Source organism: Pteropus vampyrus, unplaced genomic scaffold, assembly GCF_000151845.1.
Source record: "Pteropus vampyrus isolate Shadow unplaced genomic scaffold, Pvam_2.0 Scaffold3, whole genome shotgun sequence".
NCBI lineage: Eukaryota > Metazoa > Chordata > Mammalia > Chiroptera > Pteropodidae > Pteropus > Pteropus vampyrus.
Window position 1 is genome coordinate 3,284,430 of NW_011888784.1, and position 17,827 is coordinate 3,302,256.

Here is a 17,827-nt window from a genome sequence, read left to right on the forward strand (position 1 = left end):
AGAAGACAATTTTCTGCCCACCAGGTGTTTTCAGTCAATTTAGAGAGAAGAAATTTTTATAACTAGAAAGATGAATGGGCCCTTCCGGAGTACGAATTGAACAGAGGTAAAGCCAGGCAGTGAGATTTTCCAGTGCTGAGTGCAATTAACCGTTTAGTGAGTGGCATGTGGGGTGCAGGGTTAAGGCCAGAGGAGACCCTGAGGGAGCTGGGACTGGGCTCCTCGGCTTCCAGGATGTAACACAGCCTGACAGCATCCAGACATCAGCACCTCCACTCAGTTTCTGTTGGGATTTCCCTTCTTCTTTCGATTGTCACTCTGTCATCTTGAGCTGTTCCTGACACCATTTACACTGAATGGAGACTTTGGTTGGAGTAAAGTTTCCTGGGTGTGTTGCACTGCCTCTGACAGAAGGAAAGCCCCGGGAGCATCACTCAGAAGGATGAGAACTCTGGTGGGGCTAAGGAAAGGTCTCATCTGAAGCATAGGGACAGGGTCTTACAAGTCATTGCGGCTGGATGGATGATGGACATAAATGACAGTGGAGGAGGTAAGTTAGAACACCTGAGGGGTAGAAGAAATGTTGACAGTTAAGGGCAGCAAACACTCAAAAGTTTTCTCTGGAGATAACTCAGAACATTCTTAGTCTTACTCTAAAGCTCTCAGATACTATACAGCTCTATAGTGTCTTCCTGTAAAGATGCAGCAACATCTTGCTGTTAGGCAGGCTCAGAGGCAGAAGATTCTGTGAACGTGGTTCTTTATAATGCCCAAAACAAATGACCTTGGCTTTGCATCCTGAGCAGGGATGTCAGGGAGGCAGATTGGTGGTGGTTTGCATTCATGTTTACTGTTCTGAGTCCTTTGCCTCATGACTTTCACTGCTTAATAGGGAATTAGAGGTAAGTGTAGCAGGGCCTTGTTTTTAGAAAAGGCCAGTGACCACCTGTTTGAAAACGCTGAAAAAGCAGCGCCAAAATAAAGTCTGCAGGCTGCTTGTGTCCAAGCAACTGACTGGCCACAGGGTCTGTGCCTAGAGCTGTCACCCCACAAGGGAGGTGGGTTATGTTGACCTTCAACAGCTCTGGCTGGCCTTTGGTCAAAAGAACCATTAGTTTCCGGTTTGCTAAGCATCTTCTGTGCCCATGAACCCTGTGTGGGTGTGTGTGTACGCGCGTGCTCACAGACAGCTTCTAGAGCAAACAGGCCCTTGGAAATCACATAGCTATGAAACAAAAATTTAGAAACTTGTCTGACAGATGTAAGTGATGCCAGGAGTGACGGCCAGCTGATTCAGCTATTGCTCTTCAGGGCTTCAGATCTGTAGGTCTCCTTGGTGGCACGTTACACTCACCTTGGGAGCTTTTGTGTCACCTCAGGTTCTGACCGAGCTGGTCTGAGGTGGAGCCCAGACTTGGATTTTCAAAGCTCCTAGATGATTCTAATATACACTCAGAGGTGAGGATCCCTGAGTTACATTGAAAGTGCATTGCCATTTACCCAGGGCTGGATTCTCTGCTGCTAGGATTTGGCTAGCTGAATGACCTTGCAAATCTGGATAGCTGCTAGGGAAGGTTGCTGACAAGGAATACATACATGCACTTTTGACTTGTCGACCACTTTCTTTCCCTTCTGCAGGAAAATGGCTCTGTCTCTGAATGCAGACTATGAGAGCAGAGATCCCTAAGCTTCGAAGATTTGCTATGCCATTTTGTTGCGTTTTACACACGATGTTTTGTTGTTTGCAGCACATTCGATGCTCCCTCTGGCATCACTGTTTTATACCATCCTTGGAGATGATGGCGTAAAACTCCGGATGTAACCAAATGCAGGCTCAGCAGTCTCCCGGGAGAATTCTAATTTCATTGATCCATGATAGTCTCTCAGGATCCAGAGGATGCCCTCTGTTACCAGTCCTGTGAGGTGTTAATCTGTTATCATGCTATTGGATCACCTTGTGTCTTGAAATGAGAAGGGAACAAAATGTGTCCAGATGGCTTCAGAAGTTCTCCTGAGGGCCCCCCATAGATAGCAACACGCATTTAGAAACCCGAAAGCTTCATTTCGTATCTGAGTTTCTTCCGTTTTAATTTTTCAGTACACAAGGGTCTGGATCCCTGACCCTGACGAAGTGTGGCGCTCGGCTGAATTAACCAAGGACTACAAGGAGGGGGACAAGAGCCTCCAGCTCAGACTGGAAGATGAAACCGTAAGTGCAGGTGGGGGGTGCGGTGGCAGCGCTGGGGTCTGCTCAGCTGGACTGGAGGGTACACTGTGGGCTTGAGTCGTTCCCGCAGGTTGGAGCTTCTGAGCCCCTGGCATCTTCTCTGTTGCTCTTGACGATAATGTTATATGAGCGTGCTAAACCGTAACACTGCTCCATGGCTGCCACATAAGTGCCCGTTGGTGTTAGCAGCTGGGTGATCAGAATCTGCTCAGTGGAGTGAGCGAACCCTGCTGTCCCCACCACAGAGTTGGAGCGTCAGCGAGAGATGAGGGAGGGGGGCTGCTGCAGGCGACAGCGAATGCGACCACGGTGGGGGGACCGCTGTGGGCCCAGCCTGCCCGGGTTGGGATCCCGGCTCAGCCACTGCTAGCTTTGTGCCCTTGTGCAAGTCAGCAGTCTTTCTGTGCCTGTTACTTTATCTGTGACATGGGGGTGATCATTTGCCTAGGACGCTTTTGAGAATGAGTCACTGTGTGGCCCATACTTAGAGTAGAGCCTGGCACATCGGCACTCTGGTGTCGATGCTATACTATAGTGTTAGCTGCTACACTGAGAACCCTTTTTCATTAGCTGACTTTCAGGTGGTTTCACCGGGCAGGAAGACAAGGTGGTAACTATGAAACCCTGTTCTTCCGAGGTCTGATGCATTTTCTCTTTTTCATGGGCCTTTGTGACCAGGCTTCACTGTGATTCGTGCATTTCACAGGTGTTGGAATGTTTGCTCTGTGCTGGGTCGGGGGTTGTGCGGGCGAGTGGTTGTGGCCCTGCCATTTGGGGGTACAGCTCAGCGCTGGAGGCAGCAGAGAACACGAACACAGTATGGCAAAGCTGCAGTGGTCACGGAAGCCAGTGCGTGGGGCGCGGGAGGGACAGAAACGAGGAAACCTGCTGAGGTGAGGGTGTTGACGCGGAGAGGGAGATGGCAAGGAGCCGGCCCCTGGCGAGGCAGGGTGCGTGGGCTGCGAGCAGAGTGTGTCTCAGGCGGGGATTATGCGTGCCAAGGCCCCGAGGCCTCGGTGTGTCCCTTTGGGTGTGTTGAAGGAACGGAAAGCAGGCCAGTGCACCTGGTGGGAGCCAGTGGAAAAGGGGATGGCGATGGGTCAGGCACGTGGCCAGAGGCCCTTTGTGCAAGGTTTACCGTGGGGGAGACTGGGAGAGAAGCAGGTTTTGTTGAACAGTGGCAGGAGGAAGCCAAGAACCGGCTTTGGGATGGGTTGCAGTGGGAGGGGCCGCGGAGCAGGCATCGCACGGAGGGCAGGCTGGAGTGATCGTTGACGTCCTCTGAACTGCAGCGGCCCTGGAAGTTTGTACCACGTCGTTTAGCCTTTGATCACTTACTCTCTGTTTTTTCTGTCAAGCATTTTGGTTTTGTCTTTCTAGATAGTTAATGACCCACTTGAGAAATGGACCTTGTCTTATGCTTGGCTCTCATACTGCCTCCAGTGGTTGGTGATTAACTCATTGGTTAGTACCAAGACTGACCGTCCTTCCCCGACTAACTTCTGTTTTATCAACTTGAGCGTACCGCTTGGTGAAACTGGAACAGTGAATTTGTTAAGTGTTTCCACACCAAGAGGCCTTCGCCTCACCTTCACCTTCCTGGCAGGCTGTGTCTGCTAGCCTCCTCTTGGTTTTGAAGTGAGAAACAAAATTCCCAGCAGATGCAGTCATGTTTACCATGTTGAATAACTTCCCACCCCACGCCCAAAACAAAATGAAATTAGTTCACCCACTTGAATGGTGTATCTTCTCCAACAGATTTCATTTCAGTTGATCTTTTAAGTGGGCGGGTGTTTTTAAAGCATTGTAGGGAGGTAGTGAGGAACGGTCTGTGTTGCTAACGCAGAGCAGATGCTTGCTTCCCCCGCTGAAAATCCTGCCGTGTGTGACTGATCCTGGCAGCTGCCCATGACCCTTCCCCCGCTCCCAAGTGGCCGGTCAGTACGTAATCAGAAGGGACACCTGGGGCTGGAGATGAGCAGCTCTCAGAAGAAATGGGCTCGGAATATCTGAGTGTCCAGGTTGCTCATGGTTGCTGGGGTTTGTCCATTGCTGGCTCTGAGCTGTCCTTAGGAGCGACCCAGTTGAGCTGTGGACCAGAGGCAGGAGCACAGAAGTTGGATGGCCTGACTTCATGCTTGAAGAGAGAGCCCTCTGGAGCTGAAACCATCCTTGATATACCAGGCTGGCCAGAAAGTCTACCCCAGCAGCCCCTTTCCCCACCCTACCTGCTCCTCCCTCTGAAGTCCAAGAGTATAGGCTTAACTGCAGCAGCAAAGGATGAAAATGAATTAGTTCCCTTCTAGGGCAATTACGTCCCTAACTCTGGACGTCTGCCTTAACTGCCTGCGCACTCTGTTCAAGGTGGCTCCACTCCTCAGTGTCCCTCCAAGAGGTTTCTTTCCCCTGTTGCTTGCTTATTTACTTCTTTTTATTGTGGGAAAATGTACAAAACATAAAATTTACTATGTTAACCACTTTTAAGCGCAGAGTTCAGTGGCATAAAGTACAATCCCCCCCTTACCGGTGGTTTCATTTTCCGGGGTTTTAGTTACTTACGGTCAACTGTGATCTGAAAATGTTAAATGGAACATTCTAGAAATATAAGTTTTAAATTGCACGCTGTTGCGAGTAGCGTGATGAAATCTCACACCATCCTGCTCCATCCCGCTTGGGACGTGAATCATCCCTTTGTCCGGCGCATCCACGCTGTACACACTACCGGCCTGTTAGTCACTTAGTCACCATCTCCGTCATCAGATCAGTTATCAGAGAGAGCGAGCGAGGGAGAGACCACAGTCACGTAACTTTTAGTACAGTATCTTGTTATAATAGTTCTATGATATGTTAGTAATCTCTTAGTGTGTCTAATTTATAAATTAAACTTTATCATTTTCATGTACATACAGGAAAAAAAAACATAGTATATATAGGGTTCAGTACTGTCTGTGGTTTCAGGAACCCACTGAGGGTCTTGGAACACATCCCCTGCAGATTAGGGGGGCTGCTGTACTTGCATGGTGTGCAGCCATCACCACCGTCCATCTCCAAAACTCTTTTCATCTTGCAAAACTGAAACTCCATTGAACAATAGCTCTCCCTTTCCCTGGCAATCTCTCTCCTACTTTCTGGCTCCGAGTTTGATTGTTCCAGGTAACTCATAGAAGTGGAATCATACGATATTTGTCCTTTTGTGTCTGGCTTGTTTCACTTGGAACAATGTAAGATGTTTTATATTTAAGCCAGTGAGAAGATGGGAAGCTTCTTGGGGGAGAAGGACAGTGTGTCTTCTCTTTTTCTCCCCACAGCTGTGCTGGGTACAAGATGTCTCGCTCTGGCAACCCTTAGCACAGTACTGAGTTTTTAAACTGGATCAAGCCACTGTGCACACCTTGGTGATAAATGTAACTTCCTCATTCTTTGCCCGGAGTGGAAGGAACTCTGCCTGGCAGGCCGGCTCTCCCGCCCCAACCTCCTATACAGGCTGCTTGGCTTCTGCCCTCTAGTGGCAGGGAACGGAACACTCACCCCCTTTCCATGGTCTCACATTTAAATTCTGCATCCCGTGTGCCTAGCCACCACCTTGATGGTGAGTGCTCTCTGCGTACAAGGCCCCGACTTAGTGTTCACGAGTGAGAGGAAGACGGAAATACGTAAGCTTTAAAAGGAGTAACATGCTCCACCTGTGTCTCGGCATATCCAGGCCCTCTACATTTACCATCGTCACCATTTTAAGTGTACAGGTCAGGGGCATAAAAAACAGTATAGGTAGGGTTCATTCCTGTGCCACCACCACCACCATCCACCTCCAGATTGACATCTGCCTACTCAACATCATCGACCTGTTCCCCTCCGGTAGTCATGATCTTTTCTTATCAGTTAGTATTATTTTGCCTGGCTGCTTCTGCTTGGAGGTGGGTGAAGCAGTCATTTTGCTCCCTTATCCCCCCGCCCCCCAGACATTGGGCAATGTCTGGCTACATTTTTGTTTGTCATGACTGAGAAGGGAGGTTTGCTACTGGTATCTTGTGGGTAGAGAGCAGGGATGCTGGTAAGCACCTCATAAATTCAGCCGCCTCCTTCCTTGCTTCCCCAAGGAAAGAATTATCCAGTCCTGAATGAAAACGGTGCCAAGGCTGAGAAAGCCTCGTTTAGGCCCATAGAGGAAATGGTCTGGATAAACACCAAGTTCAACGCTAAACTGGGGTTCCATGATTCTAACAGAATGTGGGAGCCATGTTCCCTGCAATAAATTGAAATCAAAATATTAACTCTGACTCCATATTTTATGCTGCCGTAATTTTGTTTATTAAAACTTTTTGTTAATTCAATTAGCAAAATTCAGTTTGAATTTTATTAATTTAGACTTTTTAATTGTATATTTTAATTTATGGCCTTTTTCTTCCTTTAATTGCTTGCATCACCATTCATTCGTTATCCATTATTAAAACAATTATTATCGAGCAATTATATGCTGGTGTCTGGTTATACAGCAGTGAAAATGGCACATGTGCACCTTTGTGGAGCTTTCAGTCTAACTTATAATGAATGTAACACACACACACACACACACACACACACACACACAAATATAGGGTTTAGAATACGAAAAGTTCAAGGCCAGGCGTCTTTAGAAGTCTATTGGAAATATGGTGAGCTACCTGACTCTGCCCCAATGCACCTTCTCTCTTTACTCCCCATCCCCACACTTGTTTTGAAACCCATTTGGGCAGTTCCCTCTGAGTTTCTGCTGACTTCCCAAAGCAGGAACACTTATCATGGCAGAAATGGTATCTAAATACTCTGCCACCCTCCTCATCCCCCTTGCAGTTAGGTGAGACCCCATGAGGACTTTTGTCCGGAAAGCTCTAGGTAGAATTGATGGATACCACTTCCAGAGAGCAGAGAAGAACTGATGGGAGTTTGTCAGGCTCTCCTTTCCACTGCCTGGTGAATGTGAAAGCTATATGTGGACATCAGAGTGACCCGTGGAGCAAAGCTTCCATACCAGCCAGCCTTGGGCACCTAGCGTGAGTGAGAGAAATCTTTGTGGTATTAAGCCGTGGAGGTTTCAGAGTTAATTTTTTGCTTTCTCATAACCTAACCAATCTTTCCTAAGTAAGAAGTTTACATGAAGCAAAGAGTATTTTATTTTTCAAGTAATTAAGTTTAGGCCTGCGCTAAGTAGTAGGAGGGTAAGAATAAGAAGGTTCTTTTTAAGAGACATCTTTTGGGGGACTGGAGAAGATGGTGCTAAACTTAAACACAGAACTTTTACAGAGTAAGACACAGAAGAACTTTTATTCAATAAATATTTGTGCTTTTAAAACACTCGTTTAGGACATAATGTAAAAGTCTTTTAATACAATGAGAGACCAGTCCTCTCATCCTGAGGTCTAAGAAAGTAATGGGCTCAGGGCCTCATCGCAGTTGAGTTCAGTGAGTCTCAACTTTGGCTACACATTAGAACTCCCTGGTGAGTTCTTAAAAAAAAAAAATCATAAAGCCAAGGTACCAGCCAGACCACTTAAATCTGAATTTGGGGATGGGACGCAGTAGTGTGTCTTTTTATAAAGCTCCCCATGAAATTCCAAGGTACAGGAAAAGTTGAGAGCCACTGCTTGAGTTGGGTGCCATTTCCAGCGGAATATGATACATGAAGCTCCTCAGGATCCCCTTGCTAGCTGGTAACCATATTTTTACTGACTTGACTTTTCTCCAAATCAGAAGATTTCTGTGGGTAGAGTAGGAGAAGGAAGTTAGCTTTCTTCACCTACCGTGTATGATTACTATTAGCTTCAAATGTCTGTGTCGGGAGTTGTCATTCAAAGATCTTTGTTTTTTTTTTTGCTGCAGTACCATGTAACATGGACTCAAATTGAGGGAAGGGAGAGATCATGAGTAAATTAGACTTTCCACTCAACTAATATTTTTTAAGCACCTACTAAATATCATTGAATCGCATACCCACAGAGTTTAGGGCAATCTAGACCAGCACTGTCCAGTAGAACATTGTGCTTCAATGGAGTGTTCTCTCTGTATTGTCCAGTGCGGTAGTCACTAGCCACATGTGGCTACCGGGCTTTTGAAATATGGCTAATGTGACTGAGAAACTGAGGTTTTAATTGCATTCCATTTTAGCGAATTTAGCCATATGCGCTATCCAATTGGAGAGTACAGGTGCAGAGCAGTCCCCAAACCCCGTCCCTCCCTTTACATTCTCAAGTGCCGTCTAGTCCTGTATGCTAGTTGGGGGCCAGTTGGAGACCCCCATCTATTCCTGGTCTCAAGGGGTCTCCAAGGTCTAGTCTAGGTAAGTGACTGATCATTAATTTTGTGATGAGTGTTAACAGTTAACAGTCAACCTTTTTTTTTTTTACCTCCAAAGGCCCAGTTCTTACGTAGTGATGTCTTTTGTGCCCGAAAGTCCATGGTCCCTGATCACATCATAAACGCTTAGATTTCAAATAAAACCATGTTAGCCATAAATGTTTTTGATGTTAGCGGCAGTGTTAGAATCAAATTCCTGTTAAAGGAAAAAAAAAAAAAAATCCTCAAATCTTTCATTCTCTCCTCCCCTCTGGATACACACACCAAGGAATCTGTAGCTTTGAATGCTGAGTTGGCAGCTCTGCCTCTTTTCTGCTGCTCTGGACATTTTTACTCTTTATCAGTTTTACTGTAACCAATACCAGTAGCTTATTTGTGGACCGTGTTTTCACAAAATTGCATATGCGTTTTCCTCTGCATGCTTTTGGGAGAGCCTTTTGTGGGGGAGATTCATCTAAGAAAAGATGAAATGCCAGCATTTCTGCTTCAGTGTTTAAAGACACTGGGCTCAGATCCCAGCTTTCCAATCTGAAAACCGAGGGGTCAGCTAGGTGGGCGCTGCAGTTTTGCAATTGGCTGTTCCCTGCGCTGCTTACTGCGGTGGGGTGGACAGCCAAGGGGGAGATGCAGAGCAGATGAGCTCCTACGGGGGAGGGACTTCTTTAGAATGCCTTTAGAATGCCTCGGCGGGGAGGTCTGGTTAGAGTCCCAGTGATACCACTAACTCAGCAGGAGGTGAAGGGGTCATGCGCTCTAGAATACGATGAAATAAAAATCAATTTTCAGCACTCCATTTCCCCTTGTTTCTCACCTTTCGGAAGTTTTGTCAGCATCATGTTCATGATAGTTGTTTCCTGGCCTCCTCTATGGAGTAAATTTGATATAAATAAAAGAACTTTTCACAGAAAGAAAAGAGCCTTGATTAATACATAAAAAAGAAAAACCAACAACAGGAAACTGACAAAGTTGAAAACCTCACTAACATAGATGACCATTGCTCTTTTGTGTGGCTGTTACTCCAGACAGACCTTGATATACAGTTTTAAATAAATGGAATCTTATATTTCATTCTGTAACACACTTTTTCTTAGATTCAGCAGAATGCTGTGGGTAGCTGCCTGACTGTAAATATAGGCCTATGTCATGTTTTACTTTGATATTTATAGCTTCAGCGAGTCAGTATCTTTGCTAGTTTATAAGACTGTCTCCTGAGGCCAACGAAGAGCATATCCACAAAAAGTTCTGACTAGGTGTTGCCAGCTGCCCTCCAGAAAGGGTAAATCAGTCTGAACCAAAAAAGCAGTGGACCTGTTTGCACACACCCTTCCTAGTTAGGGTCTTATTTTCATACCTTTGCTTATCTGATGGATATTAGTGCTAATAACCCTCGTTCGCATCGTTTTGTTTAATGGTCAAGTTGAATAGTTTTTCATTTGTAGTTATTATTTCGTGACTTGTAGCCTATGCACAATTTTTTGTCGAGGCGTAGATTTTGCTTTGATTTCTTAAAACTTTTTGGATATTAAGATTATTAAGTCTGTCATGTACTGTAGAATTAATGTCCCCTCCTCCAGTTTTACTCTGCATATGCTGTGTTTTATGATGGTTTTAATATTCTGTATTATGGTCAAATTAATATTTTCCAACATTATTCTGGCTTTTGCTTTGTCCTTTAAAACTAATTTCTTCCAAAACTTTTACAGATATTTGCCCACACTTTTTTTTAATGCTTTTGTTTTCCGTTCTGGTTTTAATTTTCACATTTGTTTCATCTACAATTTATTTTGGTGTGAGGAGTGAGAATAGAACACTGGCCCAGTATTTTTTATAAATGGCTGCTGGTTTATCTACCACTATTATTTGGAAAATTCCTTCTAACCATTTATTTGCAATTTTAATGTTATCATGAACAAATTTTCCATATGTGCTTGCTATTGCATTTTATTTATCTGTGTCTATTTTAGTACTATTACCGTAGTACTTTAATTGCCGGCTTTAATAATATACCTTAAGATCTGGTAGTACAGTTTTGCTAAGAGTGGGATGGGAGGGGACATTGATATTTATATTCTCTTAAAATTTGACTGTTATCTTAGTAAATTAAGGCTGTGTCCATAGAATTTTGTGAAAGGCTCACATAGAGTAGTTATTCTTAAATAATGAGCCTTGAGCCACCTGTATCAGAACTACTTAGGAATTTTTAAAAATTCAGGTTCCTGAGCCCCACCCAGAGTTCCCGAACATAAGTCACATTTGGGAAACTGTTTTTACAAACTCTCATGATTCTTTTTTTTTTTTTTAACATAATTTATTTTTATTTCGTCCAAATATGCTTTCTTTTCAATGATTCTTTTTTAAAAAAAATTTTTTATTATGGCAACATTAGTTAATGAAATCCAGTAAGTTTCAGGTGTACAATTAATTCAACAGTAAGACGTGTGTGTGTGTGTGTGTGTGTGTGTGTGTGTGTGTACACATACACATATATGTATATATGTTGCATTGTGTGTTCACTGCCCATAGTTAGATTTCTTTCTATCACCATATATTTGACCCTTTTTACCCCATCTACCTTCTCCCTCCCCCCACCCTCTGGTAGCCACTAGTCTATTATCTAAGTCTGTGAATCTCTGTTACTCGGATAAAACATGATAAGTAGCAGCCAAGTTCCTCTTGTTTAAATGTTTAAAAACACCACCACCATCTTTTTTTATTAATTGTTTGTACATGTTTGTACACACATAATCAAAGTTATAAATATATCCTGTCAATAAATTTATGTAGCCCAAGTGCTGTTGAGTACAGAGATAATACCTTGCATTTGAGATTTGAATTTAAGATGTGTAGTCATACTCCCTGATTACACACACACACAGACACACACACACACCCACCCACCCTCAAGCCCCTGTTATACTTTAGGTCAAAGTAAAATCATTGCCCTAGAGTAACTTGCAGTTAGGTTGTAAAAAATTTATGTACATCTTGAGGGCTGTTATGGAGGGCAATTTATTGCAAGGTAATCCAAATAAAAGGTGAGTGCATTGGTTGATGGGAAGACCAGCATGAAATGGGGCAAAGCAAAGGAGGTTTCCTGGATGGGAGAAAGAACAGTACTTCTGTTGCAACTAGAATTAAAGACTTGGTAAGTATCCTTTCATTGACAAGCAGTAGAATGCTTTATTAATCTAGTTGTGCTTCCTGAATTTCTCGTATCATTCAGTCTTTTACCTTGATACACTGGGATCATGTTAGCAGCAAAATTTCCACCTGGGCTGGTTTCTTATGGCAACACCGCTATTTTGTTCAGTTTGCCTTTCTTTAAAACATGGTATTTATCTTCGTCACTTATGATCTGCTTAGAATAGTGATCCTAGCCAACAAGACAGGAATTGAATACAAGCTAAATGTTTCATAACTCTGCTTTTTTGTGTCTGTTACTTGCATTTAGATTCGGGAATACCCTATTGATGTCCAAAGCAACCAGCTACCCTTCTTGCGGAATCCAGATATCTTGGTGGGAGAAAATGACCTGACTGCCCTTAGCTATCTACACGAGCCTGCAGTTTTGCACAATTTAAAGGTCCGTTTCCTGGAGTCGAACCATATCTACACTTACTGTGGTAAGTGAGGGGCATCTAATAGCTGCGTGGGTTTGAAAGTGCTTACCATCTTCAGACTTTATGTGTTAAACTCCGGTGGTTAAGACTCCTACTTGCAGTCTCATTTATAAGTATCTCTCATCTGAGATCCTTGAAAGGTTTTTAATCAGTGAATGTGGCTTCATTACATTGCCCTACATCTTTGTGGGATGATTGGTGTTAATCACAGCTCAACCAGGGAAGAAGTGGGCCACACTGTGTGGCTTTTCTGGCTTAGGCAACAGCCCTGGAGTCTTAGGGGAGTGATGTCCTAGCTCGGGCATCTGCTCTCACCACCGAGCGCAGTCCTGTATGTGTATTCTAGTTTCCTGCTTGAGAAAGGGATGCCTTTTTCTCTGACCCTCTCACTCACCCATGTACAAACATGGTGCATGATGAACATTTGTCAAATTCACGAGCAGAAGCCACGACAAATGCTGTAAACCAGAAGTCTTAAAATTCCTTCATACTCGTTTTTCTTAAAATTTCTCAATAATCCATGTTTCAAATTGGGTGTTTCTTTTTTAGAGTATTGTTAAATGGTATGGTAAAAACACGAACACTATAAACGTACATGTTTATCCAGACACTTCAGCTGTTCAGAGTGGTAGACGTAGCACAGAATCCTATTTCGTTAAGAAGCACTCGTTTCTTCCCAAGTGTGTGACCTCAGAGTAGAATATCAAAATTTGAATTGAATGCGACAAGAATTAGGGTTTTATACAACTTAAGAAACCAGCAGAATGCGAGGCTGTTCTTAAGGGAACTCTCCAAGTCATTACCCATATCAAGTAGACATTGTCAGAGCCCTGTGTCTTATTTTTCAGAAAAACTTCCATCTGAAGGGAACTTCAGATGTTGGGTGTCATCTTCCTCTCTTTGCCCTTTACTTGGTTTATTATGTTTCCTCTCTCTCTGTCTCATTTTTTTTTTCCTTTTAAGTAGATTTTACTTTTTAAGGCAGTTTTAGGTTCATAGCAACATCGAGTGGAAAATGCAGAGATTTCCCATATACCCGCTTCTGCCACACACGCATGGCCGCCTCAGCTGTCAAAATTCTGCTCAAGACGGATACATTTGTTATAATTGATGAATCCACAATGACACATCATTGTCACTCAAAGTCCATAGTTATATTAGGGTTTATTACTCTTGGTGTTGTACATCCTATGGGTTTGGGCAAAACCATAATGACATATATCTACCATTATGGAATCATAGTGGTGGTTTCACCGCCCTAAAAGTCATCTGTGCTATGCCTGTTCATCCTTCTCTTCCCATTAACCCTTGGCAACCACTGATCTTTTAGACTATCTCCATAATTTTGCCTTTTATAGAAGACAAAATTCTGTGGTTGGAAACACAGTGAGTAGCCTTTTCAGACTGACTTCTTTCACTTCATAACATGCACTTAAGTTTCCTCCATGTCTTTTCATATCTTGATAGTTCATTTCTTTTTAGTGCTGAATAATATTCTGTGTGGATGTAATACAGTTTATTTACCCATTCACTTATCGAAGGACATCTTAGCTGCTTCTAAGTTTTGGCAATTATGAATAAAGCTGCAGTAAACATCTATGTGCAGGTTTATGTAAGGATATAAATTTTCAGTTCCTTTGGATAAATACCAAGGAGTGTGAATGCTGGATCACATGCCATGAGTATGTTTAGTTTTGTAAGAAACTGTCAAAGCGGCTGTACCATTTTGCATTCCCACCAGCAGTGAATGAGAGTTTCTGTTGCTTCACATCCTCATCATTTGGTGGTGTCAGAGTTCTGGATTTTGGCCATTCTACTAGGCATGTAGTGGCATGTATTAGTGTCTTAATTTGCATTTCCATAATGATATATGATGAGGCGCATCTTTTCAGGTGCTTATTTGCCATCAGTATGTCTTCTTCGGTGAGCTGTCTGTTTAGATCTTTTGCCCATTTTTTAATTGACGGTTTATTTCCTTGTCATCAAACCTTGAGTTCTTCTATATTTTGGATAATAGTCCTTTATCAGATATGGTTTTTCCAAGTATTTCTCCCAGTCTGTGGTTTTTCTCATTCTTTTGAGTGTGCCTTTCTTCAAACACCACAAGGGAACACAATACAAGAGGTTTCGTATCCTGGCAGTGACCTTCCCATTTCTGTCTTTTCTTCCACATGACTGGAAAAGCTCATATTTCTTGAAGGCCAGTCAATAGTTTTCTTGACATCAAGAATATGTGCCTATGTGAAAGAAAAAGGTATGGATTTCTGTCTTGTCTCGAAGACTGAATTTGTATTTTTTCTTTTTATATTTTCAAATATCTATTTACCTTGCTCTTCCTTAAAAGAATATCTGAAATGTTAGAAGATTTACCGATTCTTCAATCACTGTGTATTTCTCGAGTCTGTTATTGCAGCGCATCCTTTTGGGGACATAAGATGAAAAAAAAATGGTGAAATGAAAGATAATACATGATATAATGTGATATGAGATAATAAGAAATAGCTAACACTCTGGGCTTACTATGCAAAGTGCTGGGCTAGGTGTTCTCATTCTCTATTAATCATTTTATTCTCAGGATAATCCAGGTAAATGCAATTATGCCCATTTTACAGGCCGGAAAATGGAGGTACTCAGAGGTTAAGTAATTTGCCTTAGTCACCCAGTTAATAACTGGCTGAGCCACGATTTAACTTTAAGATGTGTACATCGTACTCCTTGTCTACAAGTTATTTGTATTTTAGTTACGATAACCCATACTCAAATGAAAAATTAAGTCTTTTTACTAGATTTTAATTCCGAGATGGCTTTTTAAGCCTAATTCCTGTTAGCAGAGTTAAGTATCCTCTTTTCTCTGGTCCTGAAACACTTTGCACATATCTGTTTTATGAATTCAATTTGTTGAACATTTATATGCAAGATGCACGTGTGTGTGTGTGTGTGTGTGTGTGTGTGTGTGTGTGTGTGTGTGTCTGTGTCTGTGTGTGTGCTTATTTCATGCTTAGAGTATTTAGAGGCCTACCCTGTCATTCTCTTCTCTACCTGGGCCTAGCCCTGTGCCTGGTAAACACATAGATATGTCTTGCTTTAGTTGAGTGATTGGTTGTGACTCATCCTGTTACCCTATCATTCTTTAATTTTGATGCATATGAACGAGGCCTTTAAAAGCTGACACCAGGTGGCCATTGTACTACCAGAGTCTGACTGCACTGTCTGTTTGCAGGTATTGTGCTTGTTGCCATTAATCCTTACGAACAGTTGCCAATCTATGGACAAGATGTCATCTATGCCTACAGTGGCCAAAACATGGGGGATATGGACCCCCACATCTTTGCTGTGGCAGAAGAAGCATATAAGCAGATGGCCAGGTAAGAATCACCACAGCCCAGATGTCTTCCTGGGTAGTCGGAACAGAAAGGGGAGTTTCTGTCTTCCTTTGCTGCTCTTGCTCGATGGCGGCAATGGTGGCTCTAGAGGAAAGAACTTAGAAACAAAACCAGCCCAGGTTCTATTTCTTAGCACATTTCCTCATGTCTTCATCTTATTCTGATGAACTGAAACCTAGGCTTGGAGACCAGTGTCTCTTGAGACTTATTTCATTGTTTCAGCAGAACAATAAATGCCTAGCATTTCATCTCTCTTTGAATTTTTGGGGGGCCTCTCTCCTCCCCTCCTGGTATAATGAGTCCATTTTATAGCATCGCCATTCACTTTACAGATCTCACTGAAGGCTCCCTTTTGAAGGAACCAGGGCTCTTAGAGAGCTTCTTGAGATGTCAAGCATTCGGGGTTGAAATAGAAATTTTGAATTACTAGTCATGCATAGACAGTATTTTGGGTTTTCTCCTGGAAGTGGATTTTTGTTTAGGCACATAAGTAGATCTCATTTTTGCTTTTTTTTCCCCCCCACAAGCTCTGAAGGATAGGTACAGGTTATTTCCTCAGAAGACAGGCTAGGCGATTGTATTAGTCAGGATTCTCTAGGGAAACAGAACAAATGTAGAGAGAGAGGGGGAGAGGGGGAGAGGGGGAGGAGGGAGGAGAAGGGGGGAGGGGAGAAAGCAGGGGAAGGGGGTGGATGATTTTTAAGGAATTGGCTCAAGGCTGGCAAGCTGGAGACCCATGGAAGAATTGATGTTACATTTTAAGTCTGAAGGTCATCTACTGGCAGAATTATCTCTTTGTTTGGGGGAAGTCACTGTTTTCTTCATGCAGCCTTCAACTGATTGGATGAGGCCCACCAATATTGTGGAGGGTAATCTGCTTTACTCAAAGTCTGCTGATTTAAATGTTAATCTCATCTAAAAAATACTTCACCAGAATTATCTAGACGAGTGTTTGCCAAATGTCTGAGTACTGCAGCCTAGCCAAATTGACACATAACATTCACCACCACAGTGTTGGTCTTGAGCTTTTCAGGCATAACGTAGGGAAAGATAGTTTTACCAAAGTTTCAGTGGAAATTCATATTCCAGTTAACACTAAAATGCTGGATAATTTCAGCCAACTCTTCCTGCCACCTCCAGAGAACATCTTGTGGAGGTAGCAGCATTCGTTGTAAAGTCCTTTGGGTGAGTGCCGAGGGGCTGCGTAGGCTAATTTAGTGAGAGAAGTGAGTAATTTCTGTGAGAGGAGAATCCCATTTAAGGTGGGCTGTTTATTCAGTGAATTTATGGGTAAATTTTCAGTCCAATTAAATTTGAGGGAACATTGTTTTATAGGCTTCCTTACTGATTTATGTTTTATTGCTGGCTGTGGAGATCTGTATTTAAAAAGTCTGCTTCATTATACTTGTACAGTGACCATATTCAAAATAAGCAGTGATTGGAGAACTAAGCAATTTAAAAATTGAGTGATCTATAACCATTTTATTTCTCCAAAATGTGATAAGAGACTGTGGCGCTAAAATGATTGCAATGTTTGACTGCCCACATGCCATAAAAAGGACCACATACTATATTAAGCTGCTATCAAGACTTGACTAAGAGTCACTTATCTTGGTGTAACCTACTGATGCATACCTCATAACTGAAAGTGTGGTTCAAGGTCATATCGTGTGGAGAGCCGACTGAGTTTGAATGTGTTGCAGCCCCTGGCCCTGCTCATGTATTACTGTTGGAGGTCAAGCGTATGGCGCAGTGGAGGGAGACCTGGGGTCTGGACAGGCTTCTGTGCCTTGGGAGAATCATTTAAGCTGAGTCTTCATTTGCTTCATCTGAAGACGACTGTCTTTCCTCCTGTATGGGATGGTTTCTTTATGGTTCTAAAACAGAAGGTCAGTGTGGCTTGGTTCTGATGACTTCCTGCCGTGCTGGAAGTTCTGGCAGCTCTCTGACACTTTCATGGATCGCACTGGTATCTGATTGTTTTCCATACCCATTCTCTTCTCTTCGCCAGTTGCACTTAGACGTGTAAGAAATTTTCTGTTCTTTATCAAATACTTCTTGAAATCCACATATAGCTTTGAGAATCTCCTACTCTCCAGCTTTATTCACACCGTAGGTCCTCTTGACTAGGTGCGTCCATTCTTCCCTCCCACGCCTGAAGCTGGGCCCATGGTTATTCTGACTTTGGTCGTTTCACTTGTTTGGGTCCTTATTCTCACTCATTAGAGGGGAGGGGATGTGGGCATCCGGGGTGGTGGTGATCTGAT

At 43.1% G+C, this 17,827-nt stretch overlaps 1 protein-coding gene across 1 annotated transcript in view; it reads left to right on the forward strand.

Moving 5' to 3' along the window:
- Nucleotides 1-17,827, forward strand: part of MYO5B (myosin VB) — a 256,918-nt gene that overhangs the window by 52,920 nt on the left and 186,171 nt on the right. The window contains exons 2-4 of the mRNA XM_023532044.1: nucleotides 2,099-2,209; nucleotides 12,009-12,180; nucleotides 15,398-15,542. Of these exons, the coding sequence (XP_023387812.1) occupies nucleotides 2,099-2,209; nucleotides 12,009-12,180; nucleotides 15,398-15,542 (428 nt within the window). The remainder of the gene's footprint in view (nucleotides 1-2,098; nucleotides 2,210-12,008; nucleotides 12,181-15,397; nucleotides 15,543-17,827) is intronic.